This window comes from Hydractinia symbiolongicarpus, chromosome 8, assembly GCF_029227915.1.
Source record: "Hydractinia symbiolongicarpus strain clone_291-10 chromosome 8, HSymV2.1, whole genome shotgun sequence".
Lineage (NCBI taxonomy): Eukaryota > Metazoa > Cnidaria > Hydrozoa > Anthoathecata > Hydractiniidae > Hydractinia > Hydractinia symbiolongicarpus.
In genome coordinates this window covers 7,066,938-7,086,076 of record NC_079882.1, presented here as the reverse complement: position 1 = coordinate 7,086,076, position 19,139 = coordinate 7,066,938, and the positions used below count along the sequence as shown (strand labels likewise).

At 33.6% G+C, this 19,139-nt stretch overlaps 2 protein-coding genes across 2 annotated transcripts; one reads left to right on the top strand and one right to left on the bottom strand.

The window, feature by feature from the left end:
• The first annotated feature begins 5,610 nt into the window (after nt 1-5,610).
• Nucleotides 5,611-15,668, top strand: LOC130655665 (4-hydroxyphenylpyruvate dioxygenase-like protein). The gene is made up of 5 exons (XM_057458443.1): nt 5,611-8,926; nt 9,138-9,289; nt 9,877-9,989; nt 10,231-10,385; nt 11,477-15,668. The coding sequence occupies exons 1-5, from the start codon at nt 8,131-8,133 to the stop codon at nt 11,500-11,502; spliced, it is 1,242 nt and encodes a 413-aa protein (XP_057314426.1). The 5' UTR covers nt 5,611-8,130; the 3' UTR covers nt 11,503-15,668.
• Nucleotides 11,374-18,377, bottom strand: LOC130655663 (probable cationic amino acid transporter). The gene is made up of 3 exons (XM_057458441.1): nt 16,752-18,377; nt 15,578-15,679; nt 11,374-11,512 (listed from the first exon to the last, which is right to left on the bottom strand). The coding sequence occupies exons 1-2, from the start codon at nt 18,373-18,375 to the stop codon at nt 15,582-15,584; spliced, it is 1,722 nt and encodes a 573-aa protein (XP_057314424.1). The 5' UTR covers nt 18,376-18,377; the 3' UTR covers nt 11,374-11,512; nt 15,578-15,581.
• Between the last annotated feature and the right edge of the window lie 762 nt (nt 18,378-19,139).

The following is a 19,139-nucleotide window of genomic DNA, read 5'->3' as shown; positions in this document are numbered from 1 at the left end:
TAATTTCAAAAGTGCCTTCGGTTCTTTTTTTAAAAAAAAATTCTTAAAGCATATTTTATACGGATACAGAAGCCAACTTTAAGTGAACAATTAGCCTGTAACATATTAACACTTTTTCATAATAGCATAACTTCAAAAAGTATGATATTATGACAAATAGATTTTAGTATTAACGAAATCCACTAGACGATGTTTTAATTATATGTAATTTTAGGTTTTTATACATGATGATGTAATTTTTAGATTTAATTAAATACACATATATATTTTACACATGTCGTATCTCTTTAATAATAGCCGTCGTCTGTCTGTCTGTGTGTCCGCAAAAGCGCCGTCCCGTAACGGAAACACGGAATTTTTAAAATGCGCATCAATACCAAATGCGATATATTTCTGTCCGCTTTGTTGCAAATGTGATATATAAAGGACGGGCGACCCCGTGGATTTTTCTACGGACTAACGACTAGTCTCTTTATAATAGCCGTATTCTGTCTGTCTGTCTCTGCGCGGACCCCCCGCTGAGTTAGAAAATGATGTTACGGAAACACGAATATCAAATGCGATATATTTTTATCCACTTTGTTGCGACGGGTAAATTGAAAGGACGGGCGAACCCGTGGATTTTTCCTCGGGCTAACGACTAGTCTCTTTAATAATAGCCGTATTCCGTCTGTCTGTCTCTGCGCAGACCCCTCCGCTGAGTTAGAAAATCGTGCTACGGAAACACGAATAACAAATGCGATAAATTCTTATCCACTTTGTTGCGACGGGTAAATTGAAAGGACGGGCGACCCCGTTGATTTATCCACGGGCTAACGACTAGTCTATATAATAATACGCCAGTTCTGTCTGTCTTTCTGTCTGTGACTTTTGCAAAGTGAATATGTTGTTTTTTCCAAAGAAACAGCCACGGTAACATGTCACTTTTGCTAAACTTTTATTTTTATTCTGTCTTTTGTGTTATTTTTCAAACTGTTTTAAAATTTTTCTTTTAAAAAAAGTCACGGTTAATTTATTTTATTGTTCTTATAAAAACCTTTATGTAATGACTTTATTACACAAAAGTCATGGGTAATTAGTTTTTGTTATTCCCTTTAGCACGTGTCTATTGTCTACTGTTATATAAAAAACATATTGGTTGTATTTATTCCCGCTTGGATGGAATTAAAAACAAACCGTTTTGACGAAAAGAACAATGATTATCGCTGTTTGGTTAAAACAAATCAAATAATAAAATATAGTGATTTCATTAGTTAGGAATTTTATTGCATGCGAATTTAAATTTACCGTGACGGGAGCTTTGTTGTAAATTGTTATACGAGTAAAGTCACAGACAATTAACGTTGTTATTATAGTTGTCAATTTCGTTCAAAAGTTTTAATTGTTTGCGTGTTTAAAATGAAACTCACAACAAATGATTTTTGAGTGGATATCTCCACGGGATTTTGTTTAAAATGTTTCTTTTTCAGCCTTTTTAAGGAAATTATCAAAAAACCTTTTTGTGATAAGAAGCGCGATAAAATAAGTGAATTATTCTACGGGTTTAAATAACTAGTTAATATATATTAAGAGAAGTGTTTCACACTTTGAAAGAGAAATGTTTCAAACGGAAGAAAAGTTTTCGGAGGAAAAAGGGGAAAGTGTTTTGACTAAGAAGAGAAGTGTTTTTAGTAAGAAGAGAGGTGAGCCATAGAGGGGCCTTCGTAGTTAACCTCGTTACTAGGCCACTATAGGTTAAAGAAGATACACCCTAAAGATACACCCTGAAATATTTTATCAACAACAACATTGGACCCTAGTTTTTTTAAAAACTCTTGCACGGGTACACGACCAGTATTTAGAGGGATTACTAACATAAATAACAGGACATAAAATTACTGGATATCAACTATTTAAGGGTGATTATATCAAGAAAGATAAGTTAGGTGTAGATTGATTGAATGAAGATAGCTTATTAATTAAAAATTCGAATTCTTGTTTAACTGTTGCGAACTTGTGGAGTAAAAAAAGCCCCGCAAAATAATATCGCAAATGGCAGTTTTAAAGCTTATTTGACGGTTAACAACAACAGATTTATTGTCAAAAATTGGGTTTTCTCGCCGTCTGGGATTGTCAAAAAGTGAAAAAATGGAGTTGGTACATAAGTCAAATATTAGAAGGATCTGATTTTGTTTGTTTCTAGTCTTTGCGCCGTTGCACGCGTAAGCAAAAATAAGAGCGACACCCTGCGATTCCGTATTCCAGACCTCAGGGTACGTCGTCAAGATTGCATAACGTGATATCCAACAAACAAAGATGGCAGAACAGTAGCATCGTGTGCTGTGGAAGTAATTTGATTTGGGGTAATTTGGTTCATTTTTGCTGGGCATAAGCATGTGTTTACTACCTTGGCGGCTGCAATTTCGGAATTAGAATATATACCATCTTTTATTTATTTATCACGTGGGGGCAAGTTAGCTAGACTTTTATATAACCCTCCTCCTATATAAAGCTGCTAGCTAACCTACATTCTCGTAAGTAAGAAGGTAAGTAAACTAACTAATAAAATTACAGATGTATATAGTACTTATAAAAAGATAAAAAAATATTTTTTTCTTTTAAAGCAACTATCAAATCCTAATTTGCACATTTGGGCATATATTCTGTCAGGGAAAACTATTAAATATGCTGTTACAGTATACCATATTCCATGAAATTAACGAGTCATGAAATTCATGTGGTTTTTTCAAAATTCACGTTAATTAACTAAACTAAGCGTTAATTAACGTGACTCCCTAATTAAAATACTGTTAATTTGGTGACTTTTATAATATATTAAAGCCAAAATAATAATTTTTTAAAAAAAAATTATTATTTTTTTCTCATCGGATGATAGCTCAACGGTGCTCCTTTTAGCCATAATTCTTAAAATAGATTTTGTATCATCTTTATACTCTAATCCAAGTGGAAAATTAACTGAAAAATCAACATGGACCTATTTTTGTAAAATTTTAAGTTCATACTATACAAAAACAGTTACTGTTAAATTTTTTTTTCTCTTTTTCTCAAATTCGCATTAATTAAATGCATTTTAAAAAAGAACCATGTTAATTTCATGACCGTTAATTTAATTCACGTTAATTTAATTCGCGTTAATTTCTTGACTCGTTAATTTTATGGAATAAGGTATATAAATAAACTACGCCTCCTAATTAGGCATCCGATACTATTTAAGCAGTAAATAGCTTATTTAAACTGTTAAAAACAATTTTTTTCCAAAATTCACACACTTAAGCCAAAATTTGTATCTTTTTTAGTGACAAGAAGTATGTATGACCACCTTCAATTATTTTAAACCAATCAAAAAAATTGATGTAGGGAACATGTGCTTTTATGCGGAAACTCCCTTACTTTAATAGGCGGCAAAATCCATCTTGTTCACATTCAGCTAAATCTGCATGAGAGGCAAGATGACGACAAGTCACAGCGATACTTTTTGATGAAAGCCTCAGGAGGTTAAAGTAATAGAAAGCGAAACAACAAGAAAGCTAACTAAGAAACAGCATTGTATCAATTTTTATCTTGCTTATTTTGATTGTATACATTTTAATATGGCTGTCTACAGCCAAATAAACTACACCTTGGCTAAAAACTTGTTATATCTCATAAACTCTTTGTTAAATGAACATGGTTATATTAACAAAACTACATTTAAAGTTATTCCTTCCATTAAAACACAAAACACAATGCGACCAGGGAAAAAGAGCCATATATAAGCATTCAAATTTTATTGAATGTTTAATTGGAAGGTAACATACTATTTATACTGTAACAGCATATTTAAAAGTTTTCCCTGACTGATATTGTTCTGCTCGGATAATAAACGCTGCCCTGATTATGTATGGCAGCTTGTCCCATACATAATTAGTAAATATTATTTGGCACTTATAAAAGGAACATAATCAGGGCAGAACAGTTCATGTACAACAGTCTAATATCATTTGCTGCTTAAAAAACAAACATGATCAAGGGCAGGCAGATTTATGTAGGACAGTCTGATATTATTTGAGACTTATAGAACAAACATAATCGGGGCCAACCAGCTTTATATCATTCGTGACAAGCAAATAGTCCTGGTGGTAAAGTTGTTGTTCTCATATGAAACAACATATACAGGCGAGTTCGGGCGACTTTTCTAATTAAACATGGCGGACGGCAGTTGAAAGAATGCGTTTGAAGAAAAAGGAGTTAATAAAAAAATCATAAAAACGCTACCACATAGTTTTTAAATAATTTACTTTTTTAAAATAATTCTCCAGGAGTCATTTGTGTTGAATCTTTTTTTCTTTCAGGCAAATACCTGATATTTTTTCAAAACGTCGAACTCACCCGTAAACGCCCGCACTTTTTACGGCATATTTGGCTTAATGGCACCCTTGTAATTCAATTCCTGCAGGAAAAAAAAGAACCCCCCATCTGCAAAATCTAGTTAGTTTTGAATGGTGTTTTATCATGCAGAGTAAAGTGGCATGTGACAATAATTTGTCAATGGTTTATTCACAAAAGTTTGCAGAAAATGCCAATTACAGCCTGCCTTAGCCAGCCATTGAATATCAGCGTTTATAATCCAATCACCACGAGATAATAAGGGCAGAAAAAACATAGTCCTATTTATTAACAAGCCGTTTTTACAATAAACTTTTGCTACAAAGCAAGGCCTGAGAGCCTTATTATGTAAAATGGGATGCCGACACATAAACATAAGAAAAATCATTTCATGAAAAGCTTCAAATTTCTCTAAAGAGCACTTCTACGACTTTTTATAGGCTCTGCTCTAAAGTCTAGTTAACTTTCCCCACTGCTTTAAAAATTAAAAGTGGTATCCTGGTATTGTGTAGAAACATCTGGTCTATTCAATTCCATTTTATAAAACATATCAACCTCAATTACTATATTTTCAAAGTTTTTATTACAATAAAAAGCTTGAATATGTGTTTGCCGAAAAGAAGAAATTTGGTTGCCGTTGTTATGATGATTCATGGTTGAATCGCGTGAAGAATCGCATTTGCAGTTACAACTGCTGTTTTTACAATAAGGCTGCATGAAAACAATTGTAGCTTGTGAGGGAGAGAATGCTAAGAATGAGGAAATGCACTGATAAATTATCTTACAGCAATAAATAAAAAATTTAGCCGTGCATGTCAAATGAACGGAACGTGACTTTGCTTTTGTCCAGTTAGCATGTATAGACAGTTTAATATGCTTTTGTACAGTTAGCATGTATAGACAGTTTAGTATGAAAAAAATAGCTAGGTTCACTAATTATATATTTTAAATATATAGATGACTTCAGAGTAACTTCAATGCTAATTACACTTGGCTGTTGCCCTTCAAAAAATATGCAAGCCACAAGGTTCATTTCCTTTGTTCAGCCCCTAATCATCTAAATCATGCACATACATTACATACATCAGTTGTGACTTCTGTGTGTAATGTATGTTTACAAGATGTGAAATTTATAAAGCTTTTTTTTAAATGATAGTTTTGGATGGCTGTAGGTTTTATTAGCTACAAAATATTGTTATTAAACTAAATCTGTTTTGAAAGTATGGTGAAAATCAGAATGGTTAAAGCCATAAAGATAGTGTTTTTGCCCTCTTTTGTCTTTTCTCCTCTGTCATATTGAAATGTTTCTTTTTATAGCACGAATTGCAGATTTAATATGTTTTTTGATCTTTTACATTGCCCTGGAGTCCTCTATTAGAATTTTGACCATTTTACCATTGAGCAATGTAATGACAATTGATTAATTGCTACACAGCTCATTTTTCTTTGCTTTTTTGCTTTGATATCTGTGTATACCTTTGTATGAAATTCGAAATAATATAATATTAACAGGCCATTTCTTGAATAAAACTGCCAGAGCTACAAAAAGCACCTGTAAAAAAATTACGAGTGCTATGGTGTGCGAAATATTGCACTCGTAAGCAAAATTTACAAGTGCGATGTGAATATTTGCAAGTGTGATTCACACTTAACTATTTACAAGTTCTGAGCTTGTATTAAAACGCAAATGTGTCCCACAAGAATGGAAATTCTTGCCTCTCTGAGCAACGGAACGGGAGTAGTCGTGTGTTCGAATCTCCTCTTGGTAACTATTTTTACTTTTTTTTTTCGTTGCTGTTATAAATTTAATTTTTTAAAAAGATAAGTGTTCAAAAGCATTATTTAACAAACTGGTAAAGTAAAGGTGTTTTCACCTAACTTTACAAAAGTGAATGTAGGCAGAATTAAGGTCTCCCCAAATGTCTGAAAATTACGTTAGAGAGAAACGAAGAAGCTCCATCGATTTTACAAAATTTGGTTAAAATGTAAGCAAAAGGCAAATTACAGTGGACTGTCCATAACTCGGACTCTCACGGGTAAACAAAAATCGTTCACGTTAAGGAGCGGGTCCAGTATTGGAGAGTTTGGAAATTTTGCTAAGTTTATCCTTTAGACATAAGCCCCTTGAAAGAGAACGATGTATTTGAGTAATTATCTACCTTATGGGTGAAAAGTAAGTCGTAAGCAGTTTTCTTCAGTTGACTAAATCTATTCTGTAATGAAAAATCCGTAATTACAGTTTGTTTACTGATCAAATTGATATGATGTTTAATATTATCATTCAAATCCATGAGAGACTCCATCATTTCTTTTCCAAATTCGGAGAAAAGGCTGGAATCTTCGTGAATACTAACAGCTTTTAAGACTTCTGTCGTTGGTTTAGCAATCTTGCTATCGTCCTGGTCTTCGTTCTCTGCGTCAGATATTTCGAGTTATAAAGGGCGAAAATAGCCTAATATGCTTTCAAGGGACAAAAAATATTGTTCGACTTAAGGAGATTTTCGAGTTATTCGTTTAGGTAAAGGAGTGGTTCGAGTTAAAGGGTTTCGAGTTATGGAGAGTGTAAATAATGACAAGAACGGAATTCTTTGCACTACGCTAATGGCACGCCAACATAGAGAAATATGATTTCGGATACACGCCGAATAAACGTAATTTTTTTTGATTTCGTTCTTGTTATTCGTCTCCTCCCCATACGCGCACATGATTCTTTTTAACGAAGTCTGCTGTTTGAGACAATTCTGGTAATATATTTTTTAACTACGGCTTTTTACTTTTTCGAACAATTAAGATTTACACGTATATTAGTTTTTTTTATTTTGCGTTTTCTTACTGAGTGACTCTCTTATACCCCGTTCTTTTGTGGTCTTTCTTCTTCCTGTCAGTCAGTTTGAATTGAAATTTCGAGGAATTTTCTGTTCAAGAAGTTCTTACAAATCAATTGTGTAACAAATATTATTGCCAATTTAAATAGCAAAATATGTCTTGTCTAACTTCGTAACAGAAATCACAATCTGATATAGCTTTTTGTAAACTTTTTTCGCGAGGTTGTTTACGTATATCATACGTCTTGTTTTTTGTTTAAGCTTTAAAGCTGTATAGGTGTATAGAAATGAATTTTGTAAAACGTTATTAACCACATGTGCAAGGTTAAAACAACGTTGAACGCGATGATGTGTTGGCAGATTCGCTATATGTTTTTGGCATTAAATATATTTCTAGACATTTTTGATTTCTCTTTCCCCTTTTAAAAAGATTTTTTAAACTTTATTCAACATGTTTTTTCTTTGGTATTACATCACGAAAACATTCGTCCGAAAGCTGTATTAATGTACAGGACACCTAACCTCTCCCATGTTCTGGTTATATTTAACTTGCATGGGTGCGCACTCTTCTCGCAGTATTCCCTGTGACAATGAAGGTCGGACTGACTTGTGGCATGGTTCCAAATGGTCTTCTGTCTTTCGTTCGAGTCTCAGTGTAATGCACCAGCCGAGCATAAGAGTGTTAGCATAAAGGAAAGGGGCCGACGTTAATGTTCTCTATACTTTTTAAACAAACCAATCACGAAGAAATGAATGTTGTGTAATCAGCATAATAGCCTTTTTCATTGCTCTATAATATTTTAGAAAAAGAAAAAATGCAGGAGTACGATAAAAAGCACTCGTAAGTCTTTGTGTGCGTGCGGGCGAGTGCGCATGCGATCGCACTTGTCTCAAGGAATGGCCTGTATTAAGGAGATTAAAATATATAGATATTTTTACCATGTATTTTACAGAAATGAGATTGCATCATCTTAATATTATTACCAAGGATATTGTAACGGCAAAGAAAAAGTTATCAATTTTGTATGGTTTCAGATATTATGGGTTTATACAGCATTCCAAAAGGGATGTAATTCTTGTTTTAATACAAAACAACATATTTCTGACCATAACAGGAAAGCCTGATGTAAGTGTGGACACTATTGATGACATTGCATTTTGTGTTGACTCTGTGCACCAATGTTGTGAAGATGTTGTAGCTTATGGAGGAACAGTATTAGAAAGTTGCCATTTAATAAATTGTGAAAATAAAAATAATAGTACATTCAAGACTGACAAACAACAATGTGCTTGTAAAACCTTACAATGTGGAAATTACGTAAAAAAAGCTGTTATTAAATCTCCTGTTGGAAATATTAGACATAGTATATATGAAAAAACAAACTTTTGTGGTGATTTTTTACCTGGGTTTGTCAGAACAAGCGCAGAGGCTACTTATGCCAGTCAAGCAGGTTTCGATAACATTGACCATATAGCTTTGGCTGTTCCTTGCAATGAAGCTACCCAACATATAGATTGGTATAAACATTGTATGAAAATGTTGCGCTTCAAGACAAATTCTCAGGAAAGTTTGTCTGGACTTGTCATTCATGCTAAACATGGTAATGGAGTTCGCCTGTTAACACTGGTTGAGCATCCGTGCTCCAACATGGCGATATCTGAAAGCAATGATAAAGAAGTAGAAGTTCGCAATGGTCAAGTTAAATTTGTGTTTTGTGAGTCACTTATTGATGAAGGTAAGTGGCCAAAGAATACTTTTTTAAGCAACAACAATTTTGGAAAATATAATTTATCAGTAATAAATATTGTTGTTTTATGTATCATCTTATTTTACTGTGGCATTACTTACTTGAGTTATATTAAATATATTATTTTATTGGTATACATGTTATTCTCGTTACTTAAGTCAATTATTTTGCAACCTGTAGCGTTTTCTTGTATTTGTAGGTTCTGACCAAATCCAAACTTTTTTGAGGCAACATGGTGGAGCAGGCGTACAGCATGTGGCGTTTAATACCAAAAAGATCCTCTCAGATGCGCAGAGTTGGATAGACAGAGGTGTGAATTTCATCAAACCACCTCCTGCATATTACAAAGAGGTACGTTTTATGAAGTTGTTGGATGTTGTGTGAGAATAACCATGTTGTTTACCAAAGTAACAATAAAAAAAATCGCTGTTTTAAGTTACCTATTACGAATTTATAGTTTTAGAAGTGTGTAAAAACCCACAGTAGGTCAGTAGCCGTAGTTAAAAATATCATTAGACTTAAATGCTAGCTAGGTGCCAGATTATTTATTATCAATGGCTAGAATATCACCATATTTGATGAAGAAGCCATTTTAGTGAGTATCGGGAGGTTTTAAGATCCTTGTGAATTCCATCCTAACGGCTGGATCTCCCTCCCCTCTAATTGTAACTATGTTACATTATCGCCAGAAATACGTATAGCATTGCTTTAACTTGCTTGCCTGCCACACAAGCCAATTTGTAGTCAGTAGATGGCACCAAATTGGCCAACAACACTACACTAAAGTGCACCAGAGTAGGAACTTGAACCTGAAACCTCATAAAACAAGCCGAAAGCCCTACCACTACACCATTTCCGCTTATAATCTGTTAGACACTAACAGCAGTTATCGGTCTTTATACTCGTATTATTCGTAAGCATTATTCATTTTGTTGTAGATATCTTCGACTCTGGATAAACTTAAATCAAAATATGACATTGTGCATTTACGGAAGAATGGTATACTCATCGATGCGGAGAAATTAATAGGCGACACGTCTCAGAAGGAAGGGTAGGTTGTTCTTTTTAGTTATGCTTCTTATTTTCATCTTTTTACAGCTTTGTTAGAAAAATGCTACCTCAAGGGAATTAATTTTCGCGGGAACTGTTTTTTGCAGGAACTAATTGTCGCGAATTTGAAAAAAAACCCGCGAAATTTACGAAAATTAATTCTGCGAAATTAATTCCCTGAGGTAGTTTTGAAAAATTGTATCCAATGCGGCAGTAGTTTATACCAACTTCTCGTGTTGTAGGTATTTGTATCAAGTGTTCACAGAGCCAGTGTTCGATTCGAAAACGTTTTTCTTCGAACTTATTCAACGAGAACAGGCTCGTGGTTTTGGAGAAGGGAATATTAGCGCTTTGTGGAGAGCCTTAGACGCCCATGTGAAATCAAACGAGTTGGAAGGTAGGTGATGAAAGCGAAGAGAAAAATGTAGAGTTCTAAAATTTACGAAATTATCGTTATATATTTTATATTTGAATATTTCACTTTCATGTTTTTATTTTCATTTCTTTTGTCTCCACCTTAAAAAACCTCAGGCGACAGGTGAGAAACAAATATATGCGGAGGGAAGAAATCACTTTTTCAGAGGCGTGATAATCAATCTCGAATCGAGGTAAAACTGCTAAAATGAAATATATTTAAAGAATTGATATTGTTTTGCGATTGTTTTTATTCTGATTTCACTTAAATTTTAAACTGAAATGAGAAATCCAATTCTATATTTTAATTTACAAGAACCAAGTTAATCAGTATTTCAAAAAAAAGAAAGAAAATAAAAACGTGTACAATATTAAATTTTTATATTTTTTAAAAATTACATCTGTATTCAAACTTTTTTAAAGCTGTCATTGTTTCTAACTATTCAATTATATTCTACGGCGATTTATATTTATTGTTATTGCTGTAAAAGTTTCAAAATGGTGGCATCGTCTTTTGCAGCGCTTACAAACTCGTCAATCGTGACCTCACCGTCGCCGTCCTCATCCATTTGGAGAAATAAGCGTTCTGCTAGCCTCTCGGGACACTCTTCTTCTGCGAGTTGTTCGTCACCCTCCTGCATCATGTTATAAATGGAACGGATTATTTCCGTTAGCTCGTCTTCCGTTATCGTGCCAGATTTGTCTATGTCATACATGTTAAAAGCCCAACGTAGTTTGTCTTCTCGGCTACCATGACAAGTGATTGATAAACCGCAAATGAACTCGCGAAAATCTATACTTTGGTCGCCATTTTTATCGAATGTTCGAAACACATGACTAGCGAATTTGGAGGCATCGCCTTCTTTAAAGAAATTTTTGTAAATATTTTCAAATTCCTTTTTTGTCATTCGACCCGCGGGGCAGTCTTTCATGAAACCTTTGTACCATTTCCCCAGTTCTACGTCACTAAACGCTGTGCATTGGCGCAATTGAGATAAAGTCTCAGGTGGTATTTTACTGTTCTTCTTCCCCATACTTTAGCTGGTTTAATTTGTGTAGTAATGTTGTCTTTAGATTGTAAGGATTTCTCACCAATTTAACAAACCAGTCCTACAAGAGAAGAAATTTTTGTCTTTTGAGAACATGTGCATCACATTACGTAGCATTAAAAATCCTACGAAAATTCTCGCCGCATGCAAGAATATGTCCTGGCTAGGAGTAAAAAATTCACAACTATATAAATTTTTTACACTTGCAAAGTTATAAATATTTAACGAAGAAAAACAAAAATGAATGATCCAACAAGATTGTTTACGTTTTAACTAATCTTGCCGAACTTGACGCGTATTTACGGGAAGAAAGGTTTATCTGTTAAGTTTTTTGTTTATCGCTGTGGTCTATTATAGAAATAACATCTCTTTTCTATATTAATAATACCTGTATTCCATCTATTTGTGTGTAAAGGCGGGTTTCCACTCGAACAAATGCGGTTGATTCGATTGACGTCGATCGAATCGACCTATATCGTTTTTATAAAAATTGGTTTCCACATACATTCGACCATGCCTCGATTGATGGGGACTTATTTAGCTAATTTTATTTCAAAACTAACACAAATTTGATATAAAATAATGATATTGAGCATGTACTTTGAATTTAATGATATATAAATACGATAAACAATATTTTTAAATATTCTTCTAAAATTTCTTAGCCATTTTTCTACAAACTCTTTGTTTAGTGAGACTGTCTTTAAAACTTTTAGAGGAATTACGTTATCTAAATTTCTCGATATACAGCTGCGAATAATCACATATCGGTGATGCATTTTCATCTTTTAACGGTTGCTCGTGTTAAATAGTGTTTGCTGTTGCTGCAACAAATATGCAATTAAATTTTTGTTTGTTTATAATGTTTTTAGCCATTTATCTCTTTTTCCCGCTTCTCTATCGATGTTCATTTCTTTGTCGGTTTCATTGAATAAATTTTAATCGATCGACGACAAAGTAGAAAGCAATCCTACTTTTGAATTCGATCGAATTCGACCGACAGGTCGACGTCAATCGACGAAGATCATACAATGTTCTATTATTAGTAACGTCTATCGATTTGACCACATTACGAGCACACGAAATGGCCTAGGATTTAAAAGACTGGCGACCCCGCAAATTTTTCCACGACTTAACGCCTGTTTTATAAGAATCCGTTGTAAGCATTACGAAAGTAACTTAAAACTGGCTAGGGTGAGTCTTCACGGATTTCGCAATAACCAAATTATCTACAACAAAAAAATGTTTGGTGATTATTCGCGAGTCCGTTTTTAAAAAATAGTTTGAACAGTAACATAAAGTCAAATCAAAAATCAAATTAAATCTCACAAAGTAGCTGCCTTTTTACCCACAAGAATGCGTGCGCATATACAAATCTTTTACAACATATATTATTTTATCCTCTTTTAAGCTTTTTTCTTCGCAAAGATTTTTTTCCTACTTCATCTGCGAAATCCGCGAAAATTTTCGATTTCGGCTCATCCTCTAAAACAAATCGCCACGCGGAATATTGTTTTCTCTCAATAAACCTTGGTCGCCTAACACATTTCTGCGAAATTAAAAATCTACCGCTAAATTGTTCCGGCTTTTTTTACTGCAAAATGTATAACCCTTTTACTACATTTACATTCTTGGTAACGATATTTGTAATTTCACAAAAAATATTTTTGTATTTAGTATTATTATATATAAATGTGTTAAATGAAAATCCAAAGAAAAAAATAAGTAAATAATATAAATAAAACGTAAAACATAAAAAAGTAGAGAAAAACAAAAAAGGGTGATAATACTAATATATATATTAATTTTTGTCATGGATCAAAAACAAATGTTAATATTCTTATATTTTTTGTTTTATTGCACCTTGATAAGATTAAATGTTTCACCATCATAATATTCCTTTATCTCTTAATTCTTTTATCAATTTTATTCAATTTTCACTGCTGGCATCTCTTTATCGAATTAAAATTAGATTTTTTTATTTATTATTATTATTATTATTATTATTATTATTATTATTATTATTATTATTATTATTATTATTATTATTATTATTTTTTTTTTTTTATTTTACTAAAATAATGCGCCTAAAATCATGGCATGACGCGGTATTCTCAACTTAACACCCAAACTTAAGAATGATAAAACCTGGACGCTAAGCGAAAAAATTCCGCCCTTATCACGTGATAATTAAAGGCCCATGGAATTTAGTATCGCTAAAGGCCTGTCCACACGGTTAATATCTCTCGTGAACAAAAGCTGCAATTTTTTCTAGACGAACAAATATTTTAAACTACTCTTTCTTGATTAATTGAAGTGGGAGGTCTTAATCGTAATTACAGGATATTTTCACCCGATAATAGTTTGACTTCTCCTTCTTCTCCTCCTTTCAAAAAATCAAAAGAAATCCAACCTTGTTGAATTTACAACCGCACAAATTCGGAATAAATACATGAACATGTAAAAAGATGTTCTTCACACATTTAAACCTATTCTCAGTACAAGCTGAATATTTTATATAAAACCAAATTTAATCAAAACAGCGTCAAGCCTAGACAATTTCGCGTCCTTAATCCTAATTGTTTGGATATCTCCTATAGATAGTTAAATAATTAGAAAAATAATTGGTTGACGAGTCATGAAATAATCCCATTAACCAACAATAAAATCAATGGATTGTGAAAGAACATTTTAATTTTCAGGACCCATGTTATACTGAGAGCAAAAGTTTTTAGTTAAATCTCTTCATAGATGTTTATATCGAAATATTAATCATCAAGATTTCAGAAATAAGCTCAAAACTTACACTTACTGTTAAAAGATGTTTACTCCGAATTTTCTGCTTCAGCTATGAAGATTTTATTTGTTGTTTACCACTTTAATATTTCATAGGTGAGTACAATATTTTTATAAATGCATAAATGGACATTTTCGAGTTAGAAAAATTACTCACGCGTATTTAAAAAAAGCGTTTACGCGCAGATGCCCCATATAATAATAGTAGAAAATTTGAGTCTTAAATTTGAAATTTAAATTTATGTAATTTCGAATTTATATTCACGAAAAATAAAAATGAAACTTTTAAATTTAAATTTACGTAATTTCGAATTTATAATTACTAAAAATAAAAATGAAAAACTCACATCTCTTCATACTTTTAATCTCTTCACGTATATTTTATTTCGCTTTATATTTATTAATATTATATTCGTCCCTTCATTGATTGTTTTTCGTTTATTTTTTCTTTTCTTTATAGTTTTCCTCTCGGCTTTGTTTCTTTTTATTATTCTACCTTTCGGCCTTTGAGTTAGGAACAGCAAATTCAGCTGCTCCTATCTCCTAACAATTACTCTGTGATGGAACACAATAAAAATCGTTTAAAAACTCATGAGCTGCTGGGAGTTTAAAAGTTTTTGTTTTTTTGTTTTTAACACCACACACTATTTGTAATTCATCTTCAATCGGGCTTGCAACATAATAGCTCCTAATCATTTGTCATTTCTTTCAAAAATTACGTGAGAGCGACATCAACTCCTTTAAACAAGAAATTCTCCACTTAAAATGTTTTTTGAAAGTATGACAAATAACTGTTTTGTGTACTTTCCAGTATACTGTCTAACATGGTGTGACTAATACACTCCATGCACGTGTACAGTTATTCAAACTATAATATGTATTTAACGCATATGGCATATGGAAAATAGCGTCTCGCTTGTACTTGTTTTTGTTTTGTTTTGTTTTCTATCACGTTTTTACAATTCTTGTTCCTAATGTGACGCCATGTTTGTGTTTTCTTTTGCATCTGGTAAAAACTCAAATGAATAAAATCTTTCGTTGCAGACATGACTAAAAAAAGGGACTAGTGAAAAACTAGTACTTCCGTATGACTCAAGCAATTTTGTGACACGAGACTTCTTAGGAAGGACATGACGCACCTAAAAGGAAAAATTTTTTTTTCTTTTTTTATGGTCATGAAACAATCAAAGATAAACGTAAATAGCTGTCGTTATGATCCAAAGTTCATATTTTAAAGAATTCCGTTTTCTGATTGATCTAGCTGGTGAATTCGTATTCATGAAGCATGAATGATATATGTAAATAAAAACGAACGAAAAGAAAAACTGACCTCTTTATTCTTCCCCAGTTTCTCCGTTTCGTGCAGCTTCTTGTTTGTTCTCCAAATCCTCTTTGCTGTGTTGCACTCCGTAAAATAGATAAATTGTTAGTCCTAGACAAGATAAAGATATCAAAATGAAACGAGCACTATTTTAATCTTTTGTTTTTATGATCTTTTAAACTCTGCGCAACAAGCTGGTTTTCGGGCCGACTTTATATTTTCGCACATATTGATTTTATCACTCAAGAGAAAACTTAGAAAGTCATCATCGATTATTCATGTAAGAATTTTTCTTTCATTGTAAACACTAAGTTGAAGCGAGACGTTAAAAACAACCGTAGCATAATGGTGTGACATTGCCTTACTGTTATGTTGGTTTATTAAAGCAGTAACTTCCGCTCAAACTCGACCCCAACACCTTACAGTGCCAGCGAAATTTTCGCTAGAACTTTTAAAAAGCGCAATGACGTTAAGAAAAAAATAGTCCTAGGGATGAGGTTGGATTACGAATAGAATGAAAAGAATAGAAGGCAAAGGGAAGGGGGATATCCACCCCAACTTGTTTGACTACTCATTTGATATGAGCATATTTTCTTTAGAGCTAAGCCTTAATAAATTTGATTAGAATTCGAGATTAAAATATGCTCAGCATGGTATTATGTTTTCTAAAATATTTTTGGGGTATTAAAATTTAAAATTTCAATTACAAATATGGAATCATGCTTTTATCAATATATTTTTTTCCTTTATACTGGGCTTTCATGTGCTGATAGGCTAATTAGAGTTTGTGAATTTTCATTTTATATATATTTTTTCAGAACTTAAACGGAAAACCATGAAAATTCAATCAATTCGATTTAGCTGTTTTTTAAATCAAATTTGTCAAAGTCAAAGTTAGTTTTTTTTGGAGTAGCATTTAAAAACAGGGTTGCCAAAAAATTCTGCTTAGCTGTGAAATCAAAAGTTGTAGCGCAACTTCGTCCCTAGGACATCTTGTATCTTTCTGACAACGGGACAGCGATTCGCCGATACCAACAAAGATACAAGATGCCCTGGTTTGAGGTTGATTCGTAGCGGTGATTTTAAAATGTTTTATTTTTAAATTTATCTTACTTGCCCAACCATAATGGACTAGAAGTCCGCTGTCACAGTTCCATTAAATGAGCACAAAGCAATATTATACCTACTGCCATCCATACAGTGAACCTTGCCCACGTGATTGCTGACAATGACATCATCAAAAACATGTTTATAAATATTGACATTATTGGGAGGACTGGAACGAATGGAACACTGAATGGTATATCGTACTTGTTTTGTGGTTGCAACATAATTATTGTCATGGCAACAGTTAATATTCCAAGTAAGAAAAAAAATGAGACAATTGCCCAGAAGTAACCGTGCAAGATAACTGTTCCATAATTTACAAGTAGTCCGCCCATCAACATCGTATCTACTAATATTACAAACATCGAACTTTTTACTAACATGTAGGAGCGTTTTGTGGGAGACATTCGGATTTTCTCCTTCTCAGTGACTAAAGAGTCAGATGAGATAGCTGCAAAGCCATTGTCTGTGTTAACAATACCCACGGGTAAGATCTGATATCGTAACAATAAAACAGATGCAGCAACCATCGTGTATGCTTGTAAAGTTCCGATAGACATCATTTCAACTAAAGTCGACAAGTCAAAATACATGGCAAGCCATCCTGTAAAAAAACCTGTAAATACGGTGGAAAATATCGGAGTTTTTGTTGTTTTATTGATTTTGGCGAATGGCGCAAACAACAATCCATCATCTGCCATTGAATACAAAAGCCTCGGTACTGGAAACATGCTTCCAACTAAACTTGATGTCAATCCAGCCACAGCACCGGATGCAATCACATACTTGGCCCATTTTAGTCCCCGTTGATGGAAAGCTTCTGGCAGTGCCGCATTAGTTTTCAGTTCGTTGTACGGCACCATCAAAGTAAGTGTTGCTGCAACACCTGCGTAACCAAGGAAACAAATAGCCAGAGAAGTGACAATAGCATTCGGAATTGACGTTGCCGGATTTTTAACTTCTTCTGCGGATGCTGCGATGACATCGAATCCCACAAATGCAAAAAATGCTGTTGCTGATCCGGCGAGGGCACCTGAAAATCCGAATGGAAGAAAAGGACTCCAGTTTTTTGGATTAGCCACAATTGTACCAAGTAAGATTATAAAAGCTATTATTATCAAGTTGATAAACGTCATAGTTGTATTGAACCACGAGGATATGCGCACTCCAACCGCCAGACATAATGATATAAATACACACAATGCTAGTGAAAGAAAATCAGGATATGCACTTATCCCTGGTGTATGCCAGGCCTTAACATGCATCATCAGGTTGTGACTTATTTCATTGTTTGTTAACGAATCAACATAAGTAGTCCATGCGCGTGCAACTGCTGCTGCACCAATCAAATACTCTAATAATAAATTCCAGCCAACCACAAAAGCTGCTAGCTCACCAATCGTCACGTAGGTATATACATATGCCGAACCTGCTTTCGGGACACGTGATCCAAATTCTGCGTAGCATAAAGCACAAAGAATCGAAGCTATGGCTGCTACTAGGAACGATATCACAACACCTGGACCAGCAGTGTTTTTTGCCACATCTGCTGTTACTACATACACTCCTGCCCCAAGTGTACTCCCTACTCCGAGAAAAGTTAAATCCAGTGAGTTCAGCACACGAGGTAAACCCTTCTGGAGACATTCTGGAGAATTTAAATCTTTTCGTCGAACGAATGCATGAAGCGCTGCTCCCATGTTTTCTATTTATTATTCTCAAAATGATTTACTCATATCAGTCTTAAAATCAGTGAGCCGCGACAAGCAAATGCGCATGCGTCAAAACGTTTATTCACGGAATATTTCACCCCTGAACTACTTGTTAAACATTCACAGTAGTATCTTGGTTTGCAGTAAATGAAAATATCAACAACTTGCTATAAAATTATCTTTTCTTTCGGTGCAACGATATGTAGAAATTCTTGCTCAAAAAGCGTTGGATTTAGACGCTTTGTCTTAGCCCAGAAAACGAAGAGAGGTCTATGCTCTTAATTTTTTCCAAGTTTTCCAATACCAGACCAACCGAAGTAATGGAACTAGATGTCGCGATGTATTTAAACCAACATGGTAACTGTTACGTAAATTTTGCCGACCAAGAGCTTCTTATTAAGACAAAATTTAAATACTTATTCCTAATCGAGATAAGGGGCTTTAATTTACGGTCAACGTAGACCGTAAAAGAGACTCTGAATCATCTGATCTTTTTTTCCCTAATACAACTGATGTAAGTAGGGTGACCTTCCTAGCTGTACAAACTAAGATATATGGTTATTTATTAAATAAAGACCAGGTTAAAAAACGGTTAAAAAGATTTTAGCATTTTTCCCCAATGTTGAAGTCTATCACTAATAAATAGTTGCTTCATTTCAGACCCCCTTGGTAAGAACTTCTTCAATAGATAAAAAGTTCACACGTTGCAGTGTTCTGAGAAAAAGTGTACTATCCAACATTAGTTAAGTCTT

Excerpts from the sequence above, each read along its gene's own strand:
- LOC130655665 (XM_057458443.1), top strand. The coding sequence starts at position 8,131 with ATGTATTTTACAGAAATGAGATTGCATCATCTTAATATTATTACCAAG. Across the intron at positions 8,927-9,137 it reads TGAGTCACTTATTGATGAAG|GTTCTGACCAAATCCAAACT; the intron begins GTAAGTGGCCAA and ends TTGTATTTGTAG. Across the intron at positions 10,386-11,476 it reads GAAATCAAACGAGTTGGAAG|ATTGTAAGGATTTCTCACCA; the intron begins GTAGGTGATGAA and ends TGTTGTCTTTAG.
- LOC130655663 (XM_057458441.1), bottom strand. The coding sequence starts at position 18,375 with ATGGGAGCAGCGCTTCATGCATTCGTTCGACGAAAAGATTTAAATTCT. Across the intron at positions 15,680-16,751 it reads CACTGTATGGATGGCAGTAG|GACTAACAATTTATCTATTT; the intron begins GTATAATATTGC and ends TATCTTGTCTAG.